The 25,392-nt window shown below is 39.2% G+C and overlaps 1 protein-coding gene across 6 annotated transcripts in view; it reads left to right on the forward strand.

The window, feature by feature from the left end:
• Nucleotides 1-25,392, forward strand: part of il1rapl2 (interleukin 1 receptor accessory protein-like 2) — a 636,591-nt gene that overhangs the window by 465,234 nt on the left and 145,965 nt on the right. For all 6 annotated transcript variants that reach the window (XM_082503825.1, XM_082503824.1, XM_082503827.1 and 3 more), the window contains 2 exons: nt 5,398-5,584; nt 5,667-5,820. In XM_082503825.1, coding sequence (XP_082359951.1) covers nt 5,398-5,584; nt 5,667-5,820 — 341 coding nt within the window. The remainder of the gene's footprint in view (nt 1-5,397; nt 5,585-5,666; nt 5,821-25,392) is intronic.

A 25,392-nucleotide genomic window follows, 5' to 3' on the forward strand; every position in this document is an offset into this window, starting at 1 on the left:
AGACAGGTCAGGGTGAAGAAGTGACAGCCAAAGAAAAGCTTACCACAAAACGGAGAAGTTATGACAAATCAGACTATGAGGCAAAAAGAAAGTGCAGCTTTATGGTTTCATGGACAAAAGAATTTCTGTGGCTGCAATATGACGAGCTAAATAACCAGGGCTGCACATAAGTGGTCCGCAGGTGCGCATTCACTGTCAAAATAAAAAACACGCATAAGGGTTAGGGTTAAATTTAAAAACTGTACTTTTGAGTTAAAATATATATTTATAATTTTAATAAATGACAAATTAAAAATGCATGAACATTTTTTTGTATCGAAAAAATATCGAACCGTGACACCAAAGTATCGAACCGAACCGAATCGTGAATTTTGTGTATCGTTGCACCCCTAATATATATATACATATAGATATTTAATTCAAGTATTTTGCCACACATTGATATTGCCCGTGGTAATAATGGATTGCATTTATATAGCGCTTTTCTAGGCACCCAAAGCGCTTTACAATTCCACTATTCATTCACACACTGGTGCAGACAAACCGCAGTTGTAGCCACAGCTGCCCTGGGGAAGACTGACAGAAGCGAGGCTGCCATCGGCCCCTCTGGCCAACACCAGTAGGCGGTAGGGTAAAGTGTCTTGCCCAAGGACACAACGACCAGGACAGAGATAGCTTGGGAATCAAACCGGCAACCTTCCGGTTACAGATGAGCTTCCCAACCCCCTGAACCACGGTCGCCCTGGTAGTGCACATGAGCTGCAATCCTCGTTTGTTGTGCAATTATGTAAAATAAATGAGGATTGCGGCTTGTGCGCACTACCACAAGCTGGGACATAGCGACAGAGAGTTATCGATGATGCAAGAAGGCAGCAAACAGTGCCGTTTTGCTAGCAGCAGCTGGCAACACAGGTGTTTTTTGATGTCAGTGCTGTGACATTCCAGCTCCATATTCGCCCCGCTTTTCGGGATCTCTATGACATCATATTTAAATGTACTGAGTAACATTATGCATCGTGACTGAGAGTCATCAACATCAACGTTTGTGTTGATGACTCTAAGCCACAATGCACGGGGGTATTTTAAAGGGAACCTGTTATGCTCATTTCCAGCTCGGTATTTTGCTTCTTTGACTCTTGGCAGATTATCCTCTGTCGGAAGTTTTAACCCCACATCTCTAAAACTGTAATTTCTTCATTTTGGTTAGACCTTGCCTTTTTTCTGCAAAATACCTGGTACACAATGAACTCACTGACAGTAGCTTTACCTACTTACTGTAAACATTTAGGCTAAATGTATTTAAAAAGCTGATGTAGCCTCTTTAGTCAACCTGCTTTGATACCACTTTAAACATAATAACAGCTAACGAGGGTTAATGTAATTATAAAGAATAGCTTAGCTACATTGTACAGTAAAAAAGCCCATTGCCTTTACTAAAAATGTCGTATTGATTAGGATGGAATAAGCACATTCTTGTTATTGGTCTAAAAAAAGACGTCTTACCTGTTGCAACTGTTGTCCTTTCTTCTTTAGGAAAAACAAACTAATTTAACTTAAATTAAAGAAGTTTTTTGGTGTACTTTAACCCTCTAATATCAGGAGATCATTAAATTATGAATGGCAGATAGAAAGTGCTTACATAGAAAAAGGGATTAGGTGAAAGAGGCAAGTTGTCTCAAGGCCATCTGACAGAACACTTTAATCAGTTCAGCTGTCTAAACAGTTGGTCAACAGCTCACATTTTTCTCAAGCTGTACTCCTGTAAAGACAGTCTGAAACATGTGTTTACACTTCAAGTCTATTTCTGTCATTTATGGGCTCAAATACAGGTGACCTGGAGCTTGCCTTGCCGGAAACGCATTCGTTTTTAGGGACATATGGAGCTCTGGGATTACTGCTGCTCTCCTACTGACGTGCTCCTGTCTTGCACCTGTTGACACAGTGCTGGTGTGGAAATCATTTGGGCTGATACGGTCCATATCTTTCTTTCTATTTAGCTATTTGGTCTTTTTTTATTTATACATAAAGGGTGATTAAGTAGCTAATATGAACGTGAAAACAAATCCCAAAAAATAAGAAGGGTTAGTAAAAGACTGAATTATATCTGATTGAGAGAAAAAGACAGAGAGGGACAGAAAAGTCAGAGAAGCGTATAGGATAAGGTAACCGAATCACTGGAGGAGAAAACAAGATGCTGTTGTAGGCTGGAGATAGATTGATGAGGAGTAGAAAAAACTGGGGGATGGATGGATAAAAAGCTTTCCAGGCCTCTAGTTCAATGCTCAGTGGTCTTGGTAAGGTCAATGACAAAAATCCAGGGTCCCCTGTAAGACAGACACACACACACACACACACACACCCATTGTCCCTTAACCTCTCATCTAAGTGGATCTAAACCACTTATCCCATCAATGCTCTGTGTGTGTGTGTGTGTGTGTGTGTGTGTGTGTGTGTGTGTGTGTGTGTGTGTGTGTGTGTGTGTGTGTGTGTGTGTGTGTGTTGGGCAGGGTATGTGCATGAGGGAGTAAGACTAAGAGATCAATGCGCTGTTTTGTGTTTGGAGGTGAACTTGGGAGAGCACACATAGCAAAGTCTGCCCACACACAACCACAAAACCACACACACACACCAACAATTACAATCACCTTGAGCAGATATTAAGACTTCAAATCGAAAACGATGTTGAAAGCGTGTTGCATCACGCACATGAAAGAAAACTTCAAAGTTCGCTTGTTTTGTTTCATTAGAAAAATTTGGCTCAAGGACACGCTGTCACACATGGCGTTATGACGGCAGCATGTAACTGTGAGCTGTAACCTCCGATGTCTCGCTAGCACAAATAACAACACACATTTTATCAACACAGTCCACAGAGCCTACCTGTCTTCGAGGTAATTGCTTCGGCTCTGTTTTTGCACATCTGCTGCGACAGGGAGCTGCATGCTAATTGCAGCAGGTGCAAAAAGGCAGGGCAGGGGTAAACCTTATTTAGTGGACGGGCTTCTGGACTGAGCTGAGAAACATTTTATGTGTCTAGAAACTACTGTACGAAGTGGGCTGAGGTTTATCCCTTTGGGGCAGCGCAGCAAGCTTTTGCAGTCCCTCTGGCTTCTATTACTTTTCACTTGTTTCTAATGTTATTCTCTTCTTCCCTTCCTCTTACTTTTGTGTCCCCCTGTATCTTACATCCTAGTCTAACGCTGGTCTTTATCTCTTTGTCTAACCTACTTCTATTTTGGTTAATTCCTGTTTTACTCTGACAGTTAGTTTTCTCATATCTTCTTTTTGTTTTAGTTCCCTTCCCTCCTTGTTATTGTTTGCTGTCCTTATTAGCTTCATCTGTGTTTGACTGCTTTCACCTCCACCCAACCAGGCCCCTGTGTAGTCTTGCGTTTCCCTTTGTCCTTGGCAGATTGTATATTTTCCTCCCACGTGCTTCAGTGTTTCTCATCTTAATCTTCAGTAATGTGGACCATCTGGATTTTAGTTTATCAGCTTTTTAATAAAGCTTGCACTATCTATGTCCACAAAGCCTGCTTCTAAAACTCCTTTACAGTTACTTTAGGCACTAGTAGACTGTCAATTTTAGTTGTACCGGCACAAGTTCTACTTTGAAGGTGAACGGAGATTACATCGAAGGCATTAACTTGCAAACTGTGGCAATCTGGTGACAACCAAAGCAACTGCAAGGAGGTTATTAGTGTAGTACTGTATAACTGTCTGTGACTATTCTTACACTGTTAACCTTTTGGAACGTCACAGAGTGCACACTCTTCTCTAGCAACCGGTGTTTATCAGGCTGACACAATTCACTCTCTAGATCAACATTAAAGGGCTTTAGTAGTTGATTTCACAGTAACTACTAGCTTCTAGCAACCTCCAGCGACTAATCACATCATACTTATAAAAATGACCAGTGCCAAATTGTCAGCAACTCGTCTCTGTGCCTGTGTCAGTATGACCTCACTTGTCCTTTAGGTGTTTTGTATTGAAACAAGTAACATGCTGCTTTTGGAAATGAAGGCATTCGAGGTTTTAAAACCCCAAACGAGTATCAGCAATGCTAAATGCTAATAGCTATTCTCTGTGCTCGCTTTATAAACAACATCTTTTGCGTGCTAACCAAAATGTTGCTTCTAGAGAGGCTGCTCCCTGATATTGTTGCCATAAAGATAAAAGTTAATATGTGCAGGAGTGCTCTGGATCCGATTAATATCTTTGTACAAACACCCCAAACAGTCAGTTTTGATTCAGTTTCCTAAATACACGCAGTGGTACATTTTTACATATTCATTGCCAGTTTTGTCCACTGTGCAGTGGTATTATGGGCTATTTGTTAATAATAATTTTTTAAAAAAGGATTTATGTAATTCAAACTCATTAGTCATGTAAAATGCCACGTCAGGAGAAGGAAATTCAACATAATCATCATATATCACAGGCTCTGGTCACTTATCGTACCTTATTGAAATATTAATGTGGAGAACAGCTACAGGTGTGAATATCGTGCTGCTTCAGGCCTCTGAACAATAATCCACTTGTGGGCTCTAAATGCAGCTCTGTCTCTGCGCTACTCATCAGTTGTTGTGTGAAGTGACTGACGTGACAGTTTTCTTTAAAAGCAAAGCTGTTGCAGTTCGCTTGTTTTGCTCCTTGGTTGACAGTAGAATGCCAGTAACCACAAAGACTGATACTTTGTTTCTTAGTGACTCTATTTGTCATTCAGCACTAAACATTACCATTTACCCTTTGTTGTCAAGGATGGATCCTAACAGTTTAATCTCATAATTGGTGTATATAATTATGTCAAATTTTTCTAATTTCTTTCCTTTAAAATGTTTGATTTCAATCAAAGTGTATTTTATTTTTAGAGCACCAGTTCTCAAGTACAGTTATCTTTGCTCACTGCGATCTGCAAGAATGAAGCCAATGTATAGCAAGGCTTTTTATGAAATCTTTTGTTTATGATGGCGTTTGTAAAACCTCTTATTTATTGCCAGTTCCTTGAATGGTGTCAGTGAAAAGCTGGGATGTCAATGGGCCTATAATTTCACCAGAAATAACCAGAACAGAGCCAAAGGGTCCACCCTGCATTTTCACCAGAAAATAGCTCTGTTTGACACAGATTATAAGACTTTGACAGTTTGAGTCTCGGTGTTGAACAAATGGTTGAATAACTCATGTCACTGTTGTAGCTAACTTTTGAATGGATAAACAAACCAGCTAAAAACAAACCCACTCAGATTGATTTCAGGGTGCTTGAATTGGCTTAGAAACAACTGCATAGATGGGTTATATTTGTGATGTCAAGTGGTTTCTTTTCTCAACAACTCCGAGAAAGATGTCAACATGCAGTGATACAGAATACTTTTTTATGTATATTTTTAATCTGTTTAGGAACTCCACATACTGCATGAAAGTGTCCATGTCGATGACCGTGGAAGAGAGCGACGAGGGAAAATGCTTCAGTAGCAAAATCCGCCATCTGGAGAAAGCTGAGATAACCCACAGCAAAATGATCCACTGTCCTGATATAGAAGACTATTTGGCTCCATATAAACAACCGCAGATGACCTGGTACAAGGTATGGCATGAACACAGAAAAGTTTTTATGAGTCTTCTGTTTAAGGTTGCGACTGATCTATTCTGCCTATGTCTCCTGTTAGGAGTGTGAGCTGGTTGAATGGAGAAGCTCCATCATTGTTAATACCACACATATTTGGATACCTGAGATAGAGGAGGGAGACGGGGGAAATTACACCTGTGAATTGCAGTATGGATCCAGATTGGTGCGAAGGACAACGCAACTCAAAGTCACAGGTAGGACATAATGAATGGATGGAGATGGGATACAGTCCAAGAGACTGGTCACTAGTCCACTGGCAACGTTCGGTTGCTTTTGGTGTATTGCCAAGCAGTTGGCACTTGATTTCTAGAGGTTGCTGTTGTTGAGGATACTGCACTTAAAACTGTTATTCTGTTATTGCTTTGCTAACACATTGCTGCGGTTGCCTGTATTTTCCATAGAAGACCACGCACTAACTGCTGAGCAACGGGAAAACTGAAAAAGTGCAACACAAACTGGAAAAGGAGAATGTTCATAAAAATGGCGCCTTACTCTGAAACCAACATAGTTTAAAGGACACACCTTTTACTTTGAAGGCAAGGGTCCCCATTTCAGGTTTGCATTGCTCTTTTCATAGTTTCACTACAACTAGGGGCAATGGCAGCCATGGACCCCCAGAAAGTACTTGTCAATGGGTCAGGAAATAAACTGATTTGTAATTACAAGAGAGTCACTGACTGACCTCAGGTGTACTTGGCTAGGGCTTTAGCAACTGAGACACTGCCAACAACCTCCAGCATCCACTCACAACATTCACTCATTTTTCCCTTGTGACCAGTGGCTGTCTGGCAATCACCAGTTAGCCTCTAGGCTTTAGGGTTAGGCCTCTAGATCTAAAGGCCTGGGCATATAGAGTTAAGAATATGCATCAAATTCTGTCAAGAAGACTTCTGCCTGGAAGGACTGCAATGAGAGAATGGACAAGAGCCAAGAATGCAGCTACTGGGTATCACAATCATTTTCCAACCTCTAACAAGTATACAGCCGATTTGTTAAGTGTATCGTCCTGAATATGTTCTCCTGACTGAATTTGGTCCGTTTACAGCATCCTGCCATTGATTGCATTTGTCCCTAACCATCAGGAACCCTCACGTTGACTTTTATCGAGTAAAAAGATGAGGGTTCATCCTCCAGCTTCAATGTGTTTATGTAGTGCTGACATAGCTGTGTCGCTAGTGATCACGTAGCACATCATTATATACCAGCTAGCCCAACTTCAGTAACCCTACAAATGTTGGAAGTGATAGCAGAGCTGTACGTTTGAATTCCATTCGGAAATCTCTCAGTCAGAACATGATTAGATTCGACACAGCGAACACCATGAGACCGGACAGTGTGCGCACCGCGGATGACGTCAGTGCGCACACTGTGTCTGAGGAGGATGTGCGGAAGTGCTTCAGGAAGGTGAACGCACGCAAAGCTACTGGTCCGGACGGGATTCCCGGCCGCGTCCTCAGGTCATGCGCGGCTCAGCTGGCTGGAGTGTTCACGCACATCTTCAACCTTTCCCTCTCTCTGTCTGTAGTCCCAGCCTGCTTCAAAATGGCCACCATCGTCCCTGTACCCAAATCCTCCACCATCTCCTCATTAAACGACTGGCGACCTGTAGCCCTGACCCCCATCGTAAGCAAATGCTTCGAGAAGCTGGTCAGGGACTTCATCTGCTCTGCACTACCCGACTCACTGGACCCTCTACAGTTTGCATACCGCCACAACAGGTCCACTGATGATGCCATAGCCCTGACACTACACACTGCCCTGTCACACCTGGAGAAGAGAGACACGTATGTGAGGATGCTGTTTGTAGATTACAGCTCAGCATTCAATACCATCGTTCCCTCGAAGCTGGACAGGAAACTGCAGGATCTAGGACTGAGCAGCTCCCTCTGCAGCTGGAGCCTTAGCTTCCTGTCTGACAGACGCCAGGTGGTCAGACTGGGCAGCATCACCTCATCCCCCATCACACTGAACACTGGTGCTCCACAGGGGTGTGTACTGAGCCCTCTCCTGTACTCACTCTACACCTACGACTGCACAGCCACTAACAGCTCCAACATCATTGTGAAGTTTGCGGACGACACTACAGTGGTGGGTCTTATCACCAACGGTGATGAGACGGCTTACAGGGAGGACAATAAAAGTGATTTGATTTGATTTGATTTGCTATATCATGTTTAGGTGGAAACTAGCGAGCTAACTTCCTGCTAACGTCTAACTCCGTTAAATTTAATAAATTCTGTTTTCATGGATTCCTGGATGTTAAACTTAATTGTTACTAGAACTGAGCGTGATAGAGCATCACACATTAAATGAGCAACAGTGGTGAGAAATAATCAAAAGCAATATGGACTATTGAATTTGGTTGTAGAGAATATAACGGATGGGACGGGCAGGGATATATATCACTAAAGCTTTGCCAGCTACTGCTTTGCAGTGCCAGCATGTGACTGGAAAGGCACCGTGTGCCCGTTGGGTCAGGAATACATAGTATTTGGTATTCTACTGGACATATTTTCTATTGCATTTTTTTTAAGAATTGTAGAATTGATGAATTACCGTTCCATGGATTAGAGGTCAGCTGACTACCATCAGAGAAAGCAAGTGGACTTAAAATATGGTCAGAATATGTACTCTGCTTCCTTTTAATATACAATGGATCCCTCAGTGACTCCAGAGCATCCATTACTTTGACAGATCCCTCGACTCAGCAATACATCATTCATCATTACTACAGCACTTTTAAAGTTTCTTTGAATGCACATTTCAGATCTACGCTAAAACAACGGGGTACATTCCTGGTATCATTTTGTATATTTGCATTAAACTTTGAATATTTAAAGCTTCAGTGGCTTTTGACTTAACTTTCACTCAGAAGAAACATCTGCTCCGTGCTGTTATGTCTTTAAGCTTACTTCCATCTGCGCTTTTGTTATGTGTGTGTGTGTGTGTGTGTGTGTGTGTGTGTGTGTGTGTGTGTGTGTGTGTGTGTGCGTGTGTGTGTGCGTGTGTGTGTGCGTGTGTGTGTGTGTGTGTGTGTGTGTGTGTGAGCGAGTGTTTTGGGAGGAGGGTTGCAGTCCTGCTTGTGTTTTGCTGTTGTGTCATGTACCATGTGCAGTCGGTCTTTATGAGCGACACACTGTGCTACTTTTGTCCTAGCACACATTCTTAAACGTGCGCCTTGATTTGCTTCGTACATTGTGATATTATTTGCATTCTGACACTCGTATACACACGAAGGAAACAGTCTAGAACACTTACTGCTCCATTTTACTCATATTTTGAATCCCAGAACCAAATTCAGTGTCCTTCTCAACTCGCACTTCTTGCTATAGTTCAGATGCACAGCTTCCTCTTGCAGTGTAGGGCTGAACAGGCAGTACTACATTTCTTGTGTTTGGTGTTGTTGAACGGGTTAGTTTCTATTGCACCCCCTTGTTGAATTGTCACATTGGACCATATTTTAGGTTGTGACAAACAGAGTTTAAAGGTGAAATCAGATACGAGCCTTTTAATTCAGCTTGAAGAAAAAGAGTCATATCTGTGTTGCAAGACCTCAACATATGTTAAACAAAGGAAGTTAAAAATTCATATTTTTGATGTGTTGTCTGAAACCCAAATAAAACATACAAGAAGAAGGATGTTAAAAATGATGCTAGTGAGTATTTTATCACTGTATTAAACTTACAGAGCCATGGCTAAAGATTTCTTTCAAAACTATCTATACTTTCCCAAAACATTATGATGCTTTTTTTTAATTAGCTCACAGTAAATGAAGTTTGGTGCACATTGGTAAGATATTTCGCGTTCCCCGATACACATTAGAGTAGTCATCAAAGGAATCTGACTTTCTTTGTATACTGGCTGTTTTCACTGTCATTTTCAGTCCAGTTCCTGCACTTGATATTTGTTTGCTAAGCCTTTTAACACTATCCTATGAATAATTCAAGCATAAAAAGGTAACTTAAGGGATGAACCAATGTTTTGTCTACACATAACATACAACCAATCACTCTGTCAGAGAACCAATTTTAGGTTGTACATTTAGATAATTTGTTATTAGCATCCTGTTAGAAAAATAATTCTTCAGTTGAAACTTTGAAAATTTCCAAAGATAACACAGTCTGACATAAAATATTATGTTTTGGATCAACAAGATGATTACCAAAGAGCTATTAGCTAGAAACATGTCTTTATGATGTGCAGTGTGTAATTACAAAATTAATGAAACTGGACAAAAGAGAAACTGTCTACAGTTCACGAACAACATCTGATGGTCATGTCCTTCAGAAATAAGAATGAATCCAGCAAAGACCCGACACAGGACCTGAGAGATTCATCTGGCACTTCAGTTGATCCATCTAATGTTCACAAAATTGGTCATAACTTAAAATATTGATAAAACTGAAAAACTCTTGTTGGCTTATATAATGTATTTAACTATATTTTTACATGTTTCAGTAAATCTCTGCATCTATTTGCAAATTTTTCTAGCAAAGCATAAAAATAAATGAGGGTTGGCCAAAGGCGTTCTCGTATATCCTGGTTACACAGTGTAGACAGAAAGGTAAAACAGCTTTGATTATTTCCCCCAGATTCTGATCGAGCAGACGTGAGACAGCCTCGTGTGAGAGTGGTCTGACTGTGGCCATAATCAGGGATGGCCTGTATAAGATATACTACTATATTGTTGTGGTAAAAGCAGGCTCACTCATGCAGAAAGAGCATTCAGGAGACATCTTGCGTAGAAGCATTTATTGCAGCATGCTCAGCCGAGGAGAACAGAATGCAGTATTATGGGTTGATGTAAAGGACCTGTCCACTGTGGGAGCTATCCTGATAAAAGCGCGCATGTACTTTCATTTTTATTTATTCACTTCTTGACACAGACAGTGCCCACTGATAAACTGAAAAAAATCACATATAATAAAAATGAGTTAGTAGTCCTATAACCTCGACTTCATTGTCCCTGGCCAGTTCTTCAAACTGCAACCTGAAATTGGAATAAATTTGGGTGCATTGCTCATTCCTCTCTGCCTTTGTCACTCTCACAGAAGCAGCTATGTGGCAGAGAAGACATGCTAACGCCAGGTTTTTTTTCCTAACAGGCTCTTTGGTGTCTCCAGACAGATGCTGAGTCATTACACCGTTCCTCTATAACCCTGCCTGAGAGATCATTTCTCCACATATACCATAAGACAGCTCAGGTTTTCTCTATGGATGAAAGTAAATACAAAGCTTACTGTGAAGTTTTCAAATATTTCAAGGAAACGTAAAGTAAGTTCTGAAAAAGAAACCTATTGCTAACACAACACAGTTTATGAAGAATATCAGAGAATTCCAGCTTGACTGAAGTTAGAATGAACGACGTGTAAAGGAAAATTGAGACCTACCACTGTTGCAAGGGATTTTTTTTAAATATAAATGGTGAGATTTAGTTAATTAGCTAATATATAAACAATCAAATAACAGTGAGTCCACAGGAGCAAAACAAAAAAAATTACCAGAACGTTTGCTGTAAGTAACATCATGTAGTTTCACTGCTCTGGGACAATAAAGGTCAAAATGGGCTTTATGTGGCCCACGATGTAAAAAGAGTTGGACATTCCTGGTTTACACATTTATACAACAGACTTTGTTTTCTCCTCTGCAACAGGCTCGGTTTCCTCACTTTAAATATGTTGTTTTGTGTCACTAATTTAACACAGTTTCCTAAAAGAGGATGAGGCTACAGCTCGTGTAAAAATATGCAAAACATGTCATTTCATTATTCTGAAAGCACATAGTGAGGTACATTATTATTATTTAATAACTGTGACATTTCTCATAAGAGATATGACAGGTCCTGCTGGAAGAATTGTTCATAAAGAATTTTTCTTTATTACGTTTCATGCCAGCTAAGGCTGCATGCTGTTTAGATTTTACCAGCTGTTTGGTTTTATTTTTGCCTGCATCAGATAAGTTACCTAAATGAGCAGGGAGGCAGACTAACGTATGGGGATAGACAAACTCAGTGATGCAATGTGAGCATGAAGCTTTGTGGGTTTATATATGTGTCAGCTGCATGCTGCACATGCCAACTGCTATCAGGCCAATTTATCTTGCCCCATTTAGGAGGTTAGAGTAATTCTTTGACACTTATTTCATTTTATTCATCTGCTTATATCTATGACTATTTCTCACTGCCTCCAGGGCTTAGGGACACATTTCTGGCCTTTCCAAGCCGATGCCCATGACCTACTGCAAGTTTGTGCACTTAAATTCATACTGTATCTTGTATTATGTAATGGAAAATTCAACATTTGAGAAGGATGCTTCAAAAACACTGTAATGATCTGGTTTTCGAGGATTCTTGGAAATCAGCATCTGCAGTGGACACTTACATTAATGTTCAGACGTGTGCTGATGTGTGCCCGGGCCTCATCTAAACGTCTCTGTCCTTGATCCTGTAGGTGGGTCTGTGTCTCTTGGCAACAGGCTTTCTCATCATCCTTTTCACATGAAATTGAGATTAAAGTAAAGAGTCGGGCAGAGCCGGCAGATCGACTTTTCCCTTCGATGTTGAATCCAGGTATTGGAAAAAAATGCAATAAGAAGAAACATTTTAAATGTCACACTCTCAACAACTCGTTTAAAGCGCCTTTCTGTTACAGCTCTCGTTTAAATATTTAAATAGTGTGATTAATTGCTGTCTCTAAGAAAAGTGTACACTTTATAAAGGAAGAGAATGCCTTGTGTTAAAGACGCAATTCTCTTATTGGAAACTGGAATATTTTTCCAGACTGTAACATTTGGGATTACTTTGCATTATAGCCGTTACCAACTACTTGCTTGTCAATCCAGTTTCCTAGAAATGACGTTTGTAAACATTCATATTGTTTTCCCAGTTTATCTACCCCAACTCATCGCCCCCAACCAGTCACAGCCGATGGTGGCCCCTCCCCTAAACCTGGTTCGGTCAGAGGTTTCTTCCCGTTAAAAATGAGTGTTTTGTTCCCACTGTTTCCAAGTGCTTGCTCAAAGTTGTTGGGTTTTACTCTGTCTGTATTATTGTAGGGTCGACCTTGCAATATACAGATTATAAATAAAACTGAAATGAATTGAATTAAATTGAAATAACAGGGGACAGTGTTATTGCTGGATGGAAGATCTTCGAAATAATGCTTTTTGCATGGAGATGTTTAGAAGAGTAGGTCGGTTTTCTTCAAATCAACTCAACTAATGTTTATATTTCAGTTTATTATACAAGTGCATATTTGGATGTTAAGAAGTGAATGGAAAATTGTGGGTGAGGAGGCAGAAAGAAACTGTCCATGAACAGAAAGTGCAGCATGGTGTACAGACATAAAACCCTTTGAGGAACTCTAGGTTTTGTGACAGTGGGCTATATAAATAAGACTTTTCTTACATAAGCAGGGCCCAATTATGAAGAAATACTGTCTGTGAGCATGAGAAATATATCAGAATATACTGCTGCTCTGACATGAGCGGCGCCTGCAGTTGAGGAGAAAAAAAATCCAAATGCAAACATTGCCTCTCTGTGCCTGTGACACCCTTTCAGAGGGAGATTCTTCATCTTAAGAGTTTCACTTCTTCTTTAAGTGCAGGATAATAATCATAATTGTTGGAAGAAGAACAGGTATGCTATAGCAGAGCATATTTTGTGTACAACTAAATGTGACAAAAAGCTGTTAATATGGTCTATCCAAGCAGCTGAACGGCAAAGTTTGCACAGTTGGTGTAAATACATTACTTAATATGCATTTTCTGCAGATGTATTGTGGCTTATACAAAGCATATTCTTACCCTGCCTAAATACAACAGGCATCACAGGCAGTTAGCTGAATAGCATTACTAATGATGGCATGCATGTGCTATCTGCTGCACATACTGAAGCTGTGTGCTGTATGTCAGTAGCCTCTGGTTACACTTTGGGGCTGAGGATGAAGGTTTGTTTTTAGTTCCTTTAGTTCTGTGTTCCTAAAGTATTGTGCATGTGTGTGTATGTGTGTGTCTGTCTACATATCACAGAGTCCAGAGTCATATAGCATTACAATTGTTGTCTAAGGATCCTGCATACACACAAATGCTTAAGGAAATATGTACCCACAGAGAAACAGATGAAGCAAATCCACGGTCCGCTGGGTAGAACAAATCTGACCTAGTCACATCAGAGATAATTCAGGGTCAATGGAGCATTCAGAGAGAGGAGAGATAAATAACAAGGAGAAAGTGAATTACAAGAAGAGGGAAAGAGCAAAAAAAAATAATAACAGTAATGACCTGTCTGATCAATGCAGTCATTGCAGCAAATTGTAACAAGAAAATAGACTCAATCGCTTGAAATTAGCATCTTTGATGTAAAACCACAGGATAAATGTGTAATAGAGCACACTGTGATGTCTAAAATAAAAACATTTATTAATAAAGATGTAAAATGCAGCCAAAACTATACTTTCGTTATAAAGACATGATGGATTTTATATAAGTAGAGTGCAGAGGTGTGGACTCGAGTCACATGACTTGGACTCGAGTCAGACTCGAGTCATTAATTTTATGACTTTAGACTTGACTTGAAAAAATGTTCTAAGACTTGTGACTTGACTTGGACTTTTACACCAATGACTTGGGACTTGAATTGGACTTGAAAAGACTTGATATTTTACCCCAAATATAAAATTTAACATGCATATTATATAGAGATTGAAAATGTGACGTCATTCACGGGTAGAACCGCAAAGGATTCTGGGAACTCGTGGCAAGCGGTCAAGCGGTACTAGCGCACGCAGGCTTTCAATTAAAATCAGTTATACAGCGATAAAAAGAAACACAAAAATGTCAAGAAGCTGTTGTATTATTAACTGCAATAGCCGGTCGCATGACAGCCACGGGAAGCCGACGGGTAAAGAGATCGGTTGTTATCGGATTACGTCGTTGAAGAGAAATTGTTCGAGCCATGTTTCCGAAGTAACAAAGAGGCGACGGATGGCCTGGATTGCAGCCATTCAAAGACCAAATATAACGTCCCAGAACACTCCAGCTCACAGGTTAGTCTGCTCCAAGCATTTACACGAAGGTCAGTGTTTTTTAGTAATTAATACGTCATTTTCATAACATAATTGGTGATATAGGTTACAAGCAAGTCTGGCGCTGAACAGAAATTGTTGCGCTATGCTCCTTTATTTATTGTGCATAAATAGTGAATTGTCCTGACACAATATTGCGTTTCGCTTCTGTTATTATGGTACAGTGACAAAAACATATACTTTTATTCACAGGGTAAAACAGTTGTTTTGTATCACTAATTGTCCAGTACGATTACAGCATACAATATTATTGTCACTGCTACATTTCTGTGATGCTACCAGAAATTCTTTCCACTGCTAATTAATTACCATTGAGCTCAAAGGTCCTATTAATAAACGGTTAACGAATGTGTATTTATGACGACGATTTGTGAGACTGGTAAACTTATGATACGTACGATGGTCTTTACTTTCTACACGGTGCGTTTCAAGGTCCTGCACCCATCTGTCGGTAAACTGTACCTGGGCTTGTTGCAGTGACCTGAAGTTACTAAACTTCATGAGTGTATGCACTCACTCCAAGAACCGTATAATTATAAATATGCATATAAATATGCTACGATGAGATAGCTGACTTCATCTAACTAGCAAATGTTGTCCAGGCTACGTTGGTGATACAGTTTTTTTTAATGTGTATGATATTTTTGTCATGCGATTTTAAAGCTGGTCCTACAACCGCATCCAAGAATAACATGCAGCTTATCTCAGAACTGTCGGTGAAAATTATTCTTGGAGCTAGGTTTAATTGAGCTGCATTTTAAAGAGGTGCAATTTCACAATTTGTGTATATTTTCTAAGTTCACTATTTTGTCATGTGTTGAGAAAAACACAGATTTAAAAATTACATGGTCTAATATTTACATTTAGCATAACTGCAACATTATTTTTTCTTCTTTTTTTTTTTAAAGACTCGAAAGGACTTGAAATTCAAAGTTTCAGACTTGTGACTTGACTCGGACTTTTACACCAGTGACTTGAGACTCGACTCTGACTTGCCTGACATTACTTGAGACTTGACTTGAGACTTGAGGATAAAGACTTGAGACTTACTTGAGACTTGCAAAACAATGACTTGGTCCCACCTCTGGTAGAGTGACAGCTTGGCCATGCTGTGCCCTCTGTTCTGTTGGGATTTTTTTCGGTATTTCGAGCATTTAAGTATTCTGATGTTGGCGTTTAGTTCAAAGCACAACTATGCACAATCTAGAGCACCATCTGACATAAAGCTGTTTACAAATCAATCGCTCTACATGATCATCCAAAGGATTTTTTGTTAGTTGCTGAAATGACAAAGTGAGTGATTCTTGGAGGAAGTGAAACACATTTTTGAAAGGATGTTTCTGCAGGCAGACAGAGGCAAAGCTATAGCAGGCTGAACTCTCTAATTTGTTTTTGTATCTGTCGAGTCCCACGGTGAAGAGCTCCAACAGCCCTGAGCTGCCTTCAAGGGCAATCTGCTAGCTAGCACAGCATAGCTCTGTGTGTGTGTGTGTGCGTGCGTGCGTGCGCGCGTGTGTGTGTGTGTTCTGGCCTGTGAGTAAGCACAAACAAAGAAAAGTAGTATATCTGATGCAGCCTGTGCTCTATTTTCATGTGTGTGATACGGAGAGAAAATCAATAAATGTGGACACCTGCTCTGAAATTGGCAATAAAAGCAAATCAAGGGAAACATTATCAGATATGTGACAGATCACAACTATTTCCCATCACAAAATTACCAGCGCTGTGTTTCTTTAATGTTTACACATTGCTGATTTGAAATGAACACTGCCATTACAGAGATTATAGGATTTTGCTGACAGCTCCACAATCACATTAGTATTACATGATGTCAAAATAAAGAAAGAAGTGAAGACATATTAATATTGCTGTGGTGTACAGTGTAAGGTCAAAAACCAAACAAAAACAAAAATCACCATCTATCTATTTTTTTACCTCTTATGTGGGGTCGGGTAACTTTGGCAGCTGCCCACGCAGAGATAAGAAACCAGCCTGCCCACTGTGTCTCACCGAGGGTGTCTCCTTTTTGGAACAGAGTCCAGAAAATGAAACTAAGAAAGTCTTCCAAAGAAATGACTCTCGTCGTTCCAGAGCTCACTGAGGCAAGCCCGACTATATCTAGTTGGTATCTCTACACCTCACAAATCAACACCCCCTGCAGGTGGTGATCCCACAGGAGTGAGGGCCTATGACTCCTCTTTGGTCTGTGCCCAGCTGGGCCCAACGGGCTAAGGCCCAGGCACCAGGCCTCCCATGAGCGCCCTCCTCAGGGCCCTGATAACCCTTTTCTGGACAGGGTAAACTGGCCTGTTGATCTTTCCTCGTTCATTGGCGTCATAAAAGAAAACCTCAGACTCTAATATTTTGTTTGAGTTTAGTGTTGATGACGTAGCATCGCTTTATGTCACAACACTTACTTTGATCCCGTGTTGTCGGGCTGGTTCCTATCCCAGCTGCCACAGGACGAGAGGTGGGGTACACTGTGGTCAGCCTATCACAGTGTTTCTTATTATTTGATTGTGCTGGCCGTAGCATTTCTGTAACCCATCTTTTCTTTTTGTTTCATGCTCTGAGCTAATCTGTTAACATTTGCTCAAATAAACAACTTCTACATTTTTAAGCCGCCCTCTCACTGTTTTCGGCTTTTCCTCACGCTCTTCCCATGCATAGCCATTTTTCAAGAAAAAAACTCATCCATATTTCAGAGGCAAAGTAAAATGTGTGTTAGCAAAGTACACAGCATTCAGGCTAAATTTAACTGCAGAGGATTTCTCCATTGAGGTGTGTGTGTGTGAGAGCAGGATAGAAGCAGCGAGAGAAACAAAGAGTCAGAGACAGAGAGGTAATTTATTGTGGCGCAAAAATATTTGGAACCTCACTGGAATAATGTCAAGACTAACGCAAAATTATTTCCCCTGCATCCCAGTTTTTCTCTTCCACACACACTCACAGAGACAGAGATGCTTTTAAAAGTTTCTCTTCTGTTAAACCCACTCTGTGCACATCTATTACTCTTACACATATAACACACATGTACTGTGTGAACGTTTTGTTCATGCATGCACGTCTGTTTTCCTCTGTGTGGCGAACAGGCTCGTGACCTATTTAGATACTCACCTTCTAATTCATTGTGAAATTGACTGTGTTCTCCAAAGACAGAAGGCGAAATTGAAGTAGAGACAGGCTGCAATAGATACAAGGAAAAGGCATAAGAACACGTTATTCCACTGTTCTTTTGGGCTGATTTTGAGGGGGAATTCATTATTTAAAAGTTAGAGCTCACGGCTTGTTTGCTGTAATGTTAAAAAAGATAGATGAAGCCAATTTGAGCCTCCATCTTCTGTTCACCAGTTCACAGTATTTAGGCTCAGGGCACAGTTGTATTTGTCAAAATGTTGTTACATCAAGGTGCCTTTGGCTTTCCTCTCCAGCCAGTGATGTGGATGACTGAGCCTTGCTTACTGTAAATGAAACTACTCTCCACAATAAAAAAAATGACTCTGTGGAATTTGAGAGATCATTTTATAAAAACAATTTATTTAACATACCTTTGATTTAATTCCAAGTCTTGTTTTAGAAACATATCATGATGAGCGGTAATTTCAGCAGTTGCACAGCTTGAGGAAATCAGAACACTAATATCTAACTAGGAGATATCAGACATGTGGATACTAGAAAAACTATTTGTTTTAGTGTAATTAACAAGTTGAAAACAGAGGTATTGAATGTTTTCCACAGGAAACGTCATCGTGATTATTGGAAAATGGTAATAGGGCTGTGTGAAAATTCACACTGAAGGTGCGAAGGCGGTTAAAGTTGAGTTTTAGAGAAAACAAATTCTGAAATGCTGTACACTGTAATGAAGTTTGATGGGTACAGACGAGTAATTTTTAAAAATCAAACATGTGGAATGAGTCAGCTACAAAACGTAACCACTGCCTCTTAATGAAGGGTTCAGTTTTTAATGAAGTGGTCTTTGCATCCAGCAAATAATTGAAGGTCGCTCAGCAAAAATACGCACATATAACACTTCTGGTTTTTGTGATGTGTGTGCTGACTGGAAACGCTGTATGTTGGTACGTAATTGTCCTTTTCTGTGTTTAATTGTTGTTCAACCATCTAAACTGCACAGTGGTGGGAAGGTTTCGTCTGTGGTGACAATTAGAGAGTGTTGGACTAAAGATGATGGTGTATGCATCAGACCAAGTTAGTTCATAAGAACAGAGCTCCTGCACACCATCTCACTTTAATATCTGGAACATGCAGCTACAGCCTGCTCCCTATTGACTTGTGTGTCTGTCCCTCTGTGCCTTCTGCTTTACTGGGATAAATGACTTCTGTCCAAATATTGGCCATTTTAAGGCATATGCTAGACTGAATTATTTTTCTTTGGAAGACTTTCTTAGTTTGAAAAAAGTAAACAAGATTTTTGCCCTGTGTTACATCAAATTCATGTTTTTATAAAAAGCAGAGCGGTGGTTATGCTTGAATGTATCTGTTTTTCTTCACAGTAGGTTTATATTACCTAGACAATTGCTTTATTATAAAACATAATCATTCAGTTGTGGGTTTTGCATCTGCTGCCAGGGTTACAGCCCACATCTTCAGTACATGCAGAGCAGCTGTGGGTTTTTTACACAAACTGCATAAAATATGATTTACTCTCGTTCACTCTTTAAAAATATTATTATAACTGAAAAATCCTTGTTGAAAAGACACACACATAGTGTCATATTTGTGTAGTAATTAATGTCAATGTGTTTAAAAACTGTCTTCAAACTACCTACAATATTAATTCCATAATGATGCTAATTTATGCTAGCAATACCAAAATCACAGAGTGCTTTTATTACATAAAAACAGCTTAATGATAAAATTGTAAACAAAATTCCAGCAGGCTTCAACAAACTTGTTTTTTCAGTACTGTTTTTCAAGACCGTATTAAAAATATTTTTATGTCTATTTTCTTTTAAAAAATAAAACCAAGTAGATAATTATTTACATCTCAGGCTCCAGTGGTGTGGCGACTGACGCATGTGCTTGGTAAGTTAAAAGACACAAATCCCAAACAAACATCGGTGGACTACCTGCTGTAGTGCCCCCTTGTGCCAAGGAAGCAGCCAAAAGTAAAACCAACTGATATTTGGTTGGGTTTTTTTTGTTACTTTTATGGTCTTTTTTAGGTTAGTCTTTTGAGGTTGGTGTTACCCTATTAACTATCAAAATACCAACTGTCATAGTTGATGTTTACTTTATGTTGAATAATAGTTTTTCACATCAAATGGTCTCACTTTAATCATTAAGATCTGTTAGCTTAGCTACACAGATGGGGTTTTATGACAGAACAGTTTTCATGCAACAACATAAACGCAGTGTTTAGAGAAGAAAAGCCAGAGGATTCCTTCAGTCAGTAGAATTAATTAAAGAGGAATAACAGATTGTCAGTTTCCTCCAAATCCATCTGAAAGATGTTGACTGATGACTGAAATACTGCACCATAAGCTAGCCAGCTAACCTGCTTATTTGTAGCTGGAACTTTCCTGTGATAGGTGCATACTGCAAACATCCCAAAGAGACAAGTGAGTAGGTGTGTCTGTATACTCTTGATCTATTTTTTGATCACGTTTCAGTTTATATCACTAGGTATAATATTTCTCTTGCACTCTCCTTGCCCTGCTAACAGTAAGAAGTCAACCTGATAATGTTGTTTAGTTAGTTATTAGTTTATTAGTTAATTTCAGCCGAAAAAACTTACTTTGACTTGTGATTTCTATTTTTGTAGTGATTTAATTCAGATGTTAGACTTAAATGTATCTTTTGGAGACATTTTTTTATACCCTGCTTTTGGTGTGTACATAATAATGCATGTGTGTGCATTTGGCTCTAGTGATTTAATATCCTTTGTTTTTTTCCACTTGAAACAAGATTCAACATGATTCAACCACTGGTCTGGAAAATAAGGGAGTGAGGAGCTCTATCATGTATACACATATAGTTGCACGTACAAGATTAATTTGTCCACTGTTGCTGAAGGAAGGCAAAAACACATGTTCTTTACCTACACACACAGTTCCTTGGAAAAAGGACACAAAACACCGTGGATGTTAACTTTGTCTCCGAGTACTGCTTTTCCCTCTCTCACAAACACACATAAGAAAACCCAGTGGTCAAGTTAATTGCATTAGACCACCTTAAGATGCAGACCCTTCTGTGTCTCACACATCGATACCTCTGACAGAGGAAAACAACAAAACAACAAAAAGGACAAAACAGGGAAAAAAGCACATGAAAAATGCAAAAAAAAAGAAGATAAAAAAAAACCTATTTGAAGAGGGAACAAGTGAAACAGTTATGCTAATTGGTTTACACCAGGTTACCCACTCCAGGACATCTGTAGCAAACTTTGTTTGGCCTCCGTTGGTTTGACAAATATTATCCGTTGCATTATTATCTGTGAGCTTTGGAAAACGGCATCTCATCTGTTTCCTCTCTCAGAAAAGCAATCTGCGCTAAAATAAAATCTGTGATTATTAACATTTGTTTACCAAGCAGAGAGCTCTCTGAAACTACTTTTAAAAACAAGTCTTATATCAAGTAGGCTCAACGTATTACAACTGAGGTAGATCCTGTTCTGTGAGATTTTGCTCTGTGATTCTGCGATGAACATGTCTGCGTAAACATGTTTTGTTTTCTGTATAGCATTAGCATAAGAGTGCAAATGAAATATTTTAAGACTCACTTCAGTTTTATTTATACAGAATCATAAATCACAACAACAGTCGCGTCAAGGCGCTTTATATTGTAAGGCAGACCCTACAATAAGACAAAAACCCAACAGCCATATGACCCTCTATGAGCAAGCACTTTGGCGAGTCAAGTCGGTGCTCCTGTTAATTTTGCTGACCAATAAACTTCATCATAGTTTTCATCAGTGACCAGGACAAAGTTATGAGCCAAGATTAGCTAACTTTGTTAGCAAGATTCAGCCATAAAGGAGGTGAAGTTCAACAAAGTGGTAACCTCCAGGACTGCTAAAAACACAGCTTGCAGCAAGTGTGTGATCTGCTATATGGGATAAAATTATAGACTTTTATGAGTTTGTCACTTAGCAATAATGAGCTTAACTAAGCTAGCTAGCAGTAGCTGACAACTTAGCTTATCTTCCATCCACATGTCGATACTACTTTCAAAAAAACAAACTTAGTAGCTAAACGTTAATGATTTGAATCTGGCGTCTGAATCCAGGTTAACACATGGTGGCCAGCTTTTACACTGAAGAGGGTCTAACTATTTATATGAGCTAACCATAAACTTAAATAAATAAATGAGCACATTTCCTTGAATTTTATGTTAATAAATATGTTAATATGTTAATATTTAAATATTAACATATTGAAAGATCGCCCTGTAAATGCATGAGCACACAGTACATCAGAGAAAAGTGAACACAGTGAAAAGTGGAGAGGACATTTAGGAATATGTCTTCAAAGTGAGTTGGTCAAAAAATGATGTCTGAAACTGTCTGCTGACTTTACAGTACCGCTCCTCTGTGATAGCAGCCGGTGTACACTGACCTCAGATAGGAAGAAGAAATGAGGAGCATATGGGCCTTCTATGCTGCACATCTTTGACACACATACCAGAAAAAAGGACAGGTCTAATGGAGAGCATTTATTATTTGCAGTCCATTCGTTTAGATGCTTCAGGTCACTTACTTCTCTGCTTTATTTAAAACAGAGATAATGTTAATGAAATTATATCAGTTTGTGTGTGTGTGTGTGTGTGTGTGTGTGTGTGTGTGTGCGTGTGTGTGTGTGTGTGTGTGTTTGTTTCTTGCAAAAAATAGTAGGAAACATTATTTTTTATAATAAGTCATTTCCTATCACATCTCTGGCCTTGTTTGAGCAGAAGAGTGATGCTACTGTCTCCATATACAGTAACAGTATCACATAACATATTTTCATTACTAAGTGATGGTTTGTAGTACTTTTTAAGAGCCCACCAGTGGGTTATAGTCACAGCATAAGCGCACAAGCCAGTCACCCACCTTCACACCATAGTTCTTACCAAGGTTATTATAGTTAACGAAAACTAACGAAATAACGAAAACTAGAAGTGAAAAAACATTTCGTTAACGTAAATAAAAATAAAAACAGAAAAAGGAAAACTAACTAAAACTGTAATGAGTGTTCACAAAACTAACTAAAATTAACTGAATTTATAAGAAAAATGTGTTTAGTTTTCGTAGATGTGTGCGTGTCATACAATAGTCAAGGGTGAAAATGAAGTTTAGTTTCCAGATTTTTTTCTTGCTGTGTCTCATTATGCCAGCAGGTGGCAGTATGTTAGTCGAGTCGTCTGTGTTGCTGCTCCGTCCACGAGCAGAATCATGTCAGGAAAAGTCAGGAGAAAGCGCCAGAGTCCAATTTGGGATTACTTTGAATATGACTGTGTTTTGGATAAAGCAAGTGTCTTGTAGTGGAAAGAGACAAATTATGAGGGACATTTCTAAAGGGAAAAAAATCCCACAAACCTTAAAGTGCACTTGAAAAGCTCATACAAGAAGGCTAACCTACCTTACCTTGAGAAGGGAGCACACTCAACCCTCATCCCCAGAAAACAGAAGCTAACCCCAGGCAAGACAGCGTGATGCATCCCGAGACAACAGGACGGGGATATCTACATAACTGTGTGAGTCAATTGCCTTCAAAAAGTTTATCAATTCACTTGAACCAAAATTACGAACACCCAGTGCTGCAAGAGTTAATAGTCTCATTGGGGCCAAGATATACGTTTTATCGTTGCCTGGTATCAATGGTTGTTCATCTGCCTTTATTTATTTATTTATTTATTTATTTATTTATTTATTTATTTAAAGAACCCATAGGTGGGAATGTGAGTTGTCTGTCTCTGCGTGTTAGCCCTGCGACAGACAGGCGACCTGTGCAGGGTATGGTAGCTGGAATAGCAACATACCCAAGGATAAGCAGAAGAGCATAACTGATATGATGAAACTGGGATTTTGTTACACTTAATTATTGCAAACACAACTAAAACTATAAGTGAAACTAATCAAAACTAAACTGAAACTAAGGATTTTCAAAAAAATAAAAACTAAACTAGCAAACAATTGGTAAAAACTAATTAAAACTGATATAAAATTGAAAATCTGAAGTCAAAACTAAATTAAAATAAAAACTAATGAAAATTGCAAAACTATTAAAACCCTGGTTCTTACTAAGAATGTAGTGACTATTGTCAGAATCATTAAGTGCATTCATAAACTAAATAGCCTAATATTAAATCCATAAAGTCTTCCAAAACATTCATTCCATGTTTTCTCTTTAAATTCATTACCCAAAACCCAGAAACAATTATTGATAAAAAGTGGAAATGCAGGGAGACTGAAGTGCTTCTTTCTCACAGCAGTTTATTGTTTCTCTTTTTATCCGACATTCACGTCGTTTTATTTAATCAGTTAGTTGTCCTTTTTTTGTTCTTTCAGTTCCTTCCCATCTTTTTTCTGCACGTTGAAACATTTCCCCTGCTTTTCCAACCTCATGGCAAAAATTAATCTCTTAGTTCTCTCTCCTGTGGCTCATTTTGTGGCCTGTTTCTTTACTATCGTACTACTTACTTATGGCTTCTTCTGTATCTTCATCACTGCTTCTATTCTCTTTCCACCAGCTCTTTCCTGTCCTTCATTTCTTTTTACTCTTACATTCAATGCATTCAGAAACAGGGATAGTATTTAATAAGGCTTAACACTAGGGATGCACCGATACCGATACTGGTATCGGGTATCAGGGCCGATACTGTAAAATGTGTGTGTACTCATACTCGTAAAAGTTAATCGATACCATGAACCGATACTAACTTATTTCATTAATCAGAGGGTGGCTTGTCATTTCTGTTGTAGTTTTTTAGATTGGCCACTAGGGGGACATCCCGCGCTAAACAGGCACAGGGTTAGGCGAGTGAGACTGGCGGCTCCAGATAAAAAAGAGAAACTGGAGGCTGCTGTAGCTAGGCTAAACAAAATGTCAGCAGTGTGGACCGGAGCAGCCAACTTTAACTCGGGTTTTGGAAAAGCGATGAAAAATGTCAAGAGAAAATCCACGGGCAGTTAAAATAACAGAGACTCTGATTCATTTTATCGCTCTGGATGACCAGCCAATGCCGGTCGTGGAAAACAGAGGATTGCACCATTATCACAATTGCGATAATGAAAACTTTCTGAAGAGGTAAAGACAAGCAGTGTGTGCGCGATGTCAGTCCTTGGTTTAACGGCACAGTGGACTGATGATCCACGTGCAGATGGGGAGTTTGTTCGTCAATGCCAAATACTTTCGTTATTTTGTTTGTTTGTTTACAATATGGACACATAAAGTTTATTTTATTTTCAAACCTAATTTGTATTTATTTTATTCCAGACAGAAGTGTTTATTTATTATTCTGAAAGCTCGAGTTAGTGCCAATAGTTCAGAGATATTTTGTTAAATTACAATGTGGAGACTCTGTAATAATTTAACAGAAGTGCTTATTTTTCACTTGAAATTTTTTTGTGGTCATTTTTAATAAGATTTTATTTTTTATCAGCAGAGAATAAAATAAAACCTGTCTTCCAATTCATTGCATTTGTGTGTGTGTGTGTGTGTGGTAGGGCTGCCACAAACGATTATT

Source organism: Aulonocara stuartgranti (genome assembly GCF_965226115.1).
Source record: "Aulonocara stuartgranti genome assembly, chromosome: 2".
NCBI lineage: Eukaryota > Metazoa > Chordata > Actinopteri > Cichliformes > Cichlidae > Aulonocara > Aulonocara stuartgranti.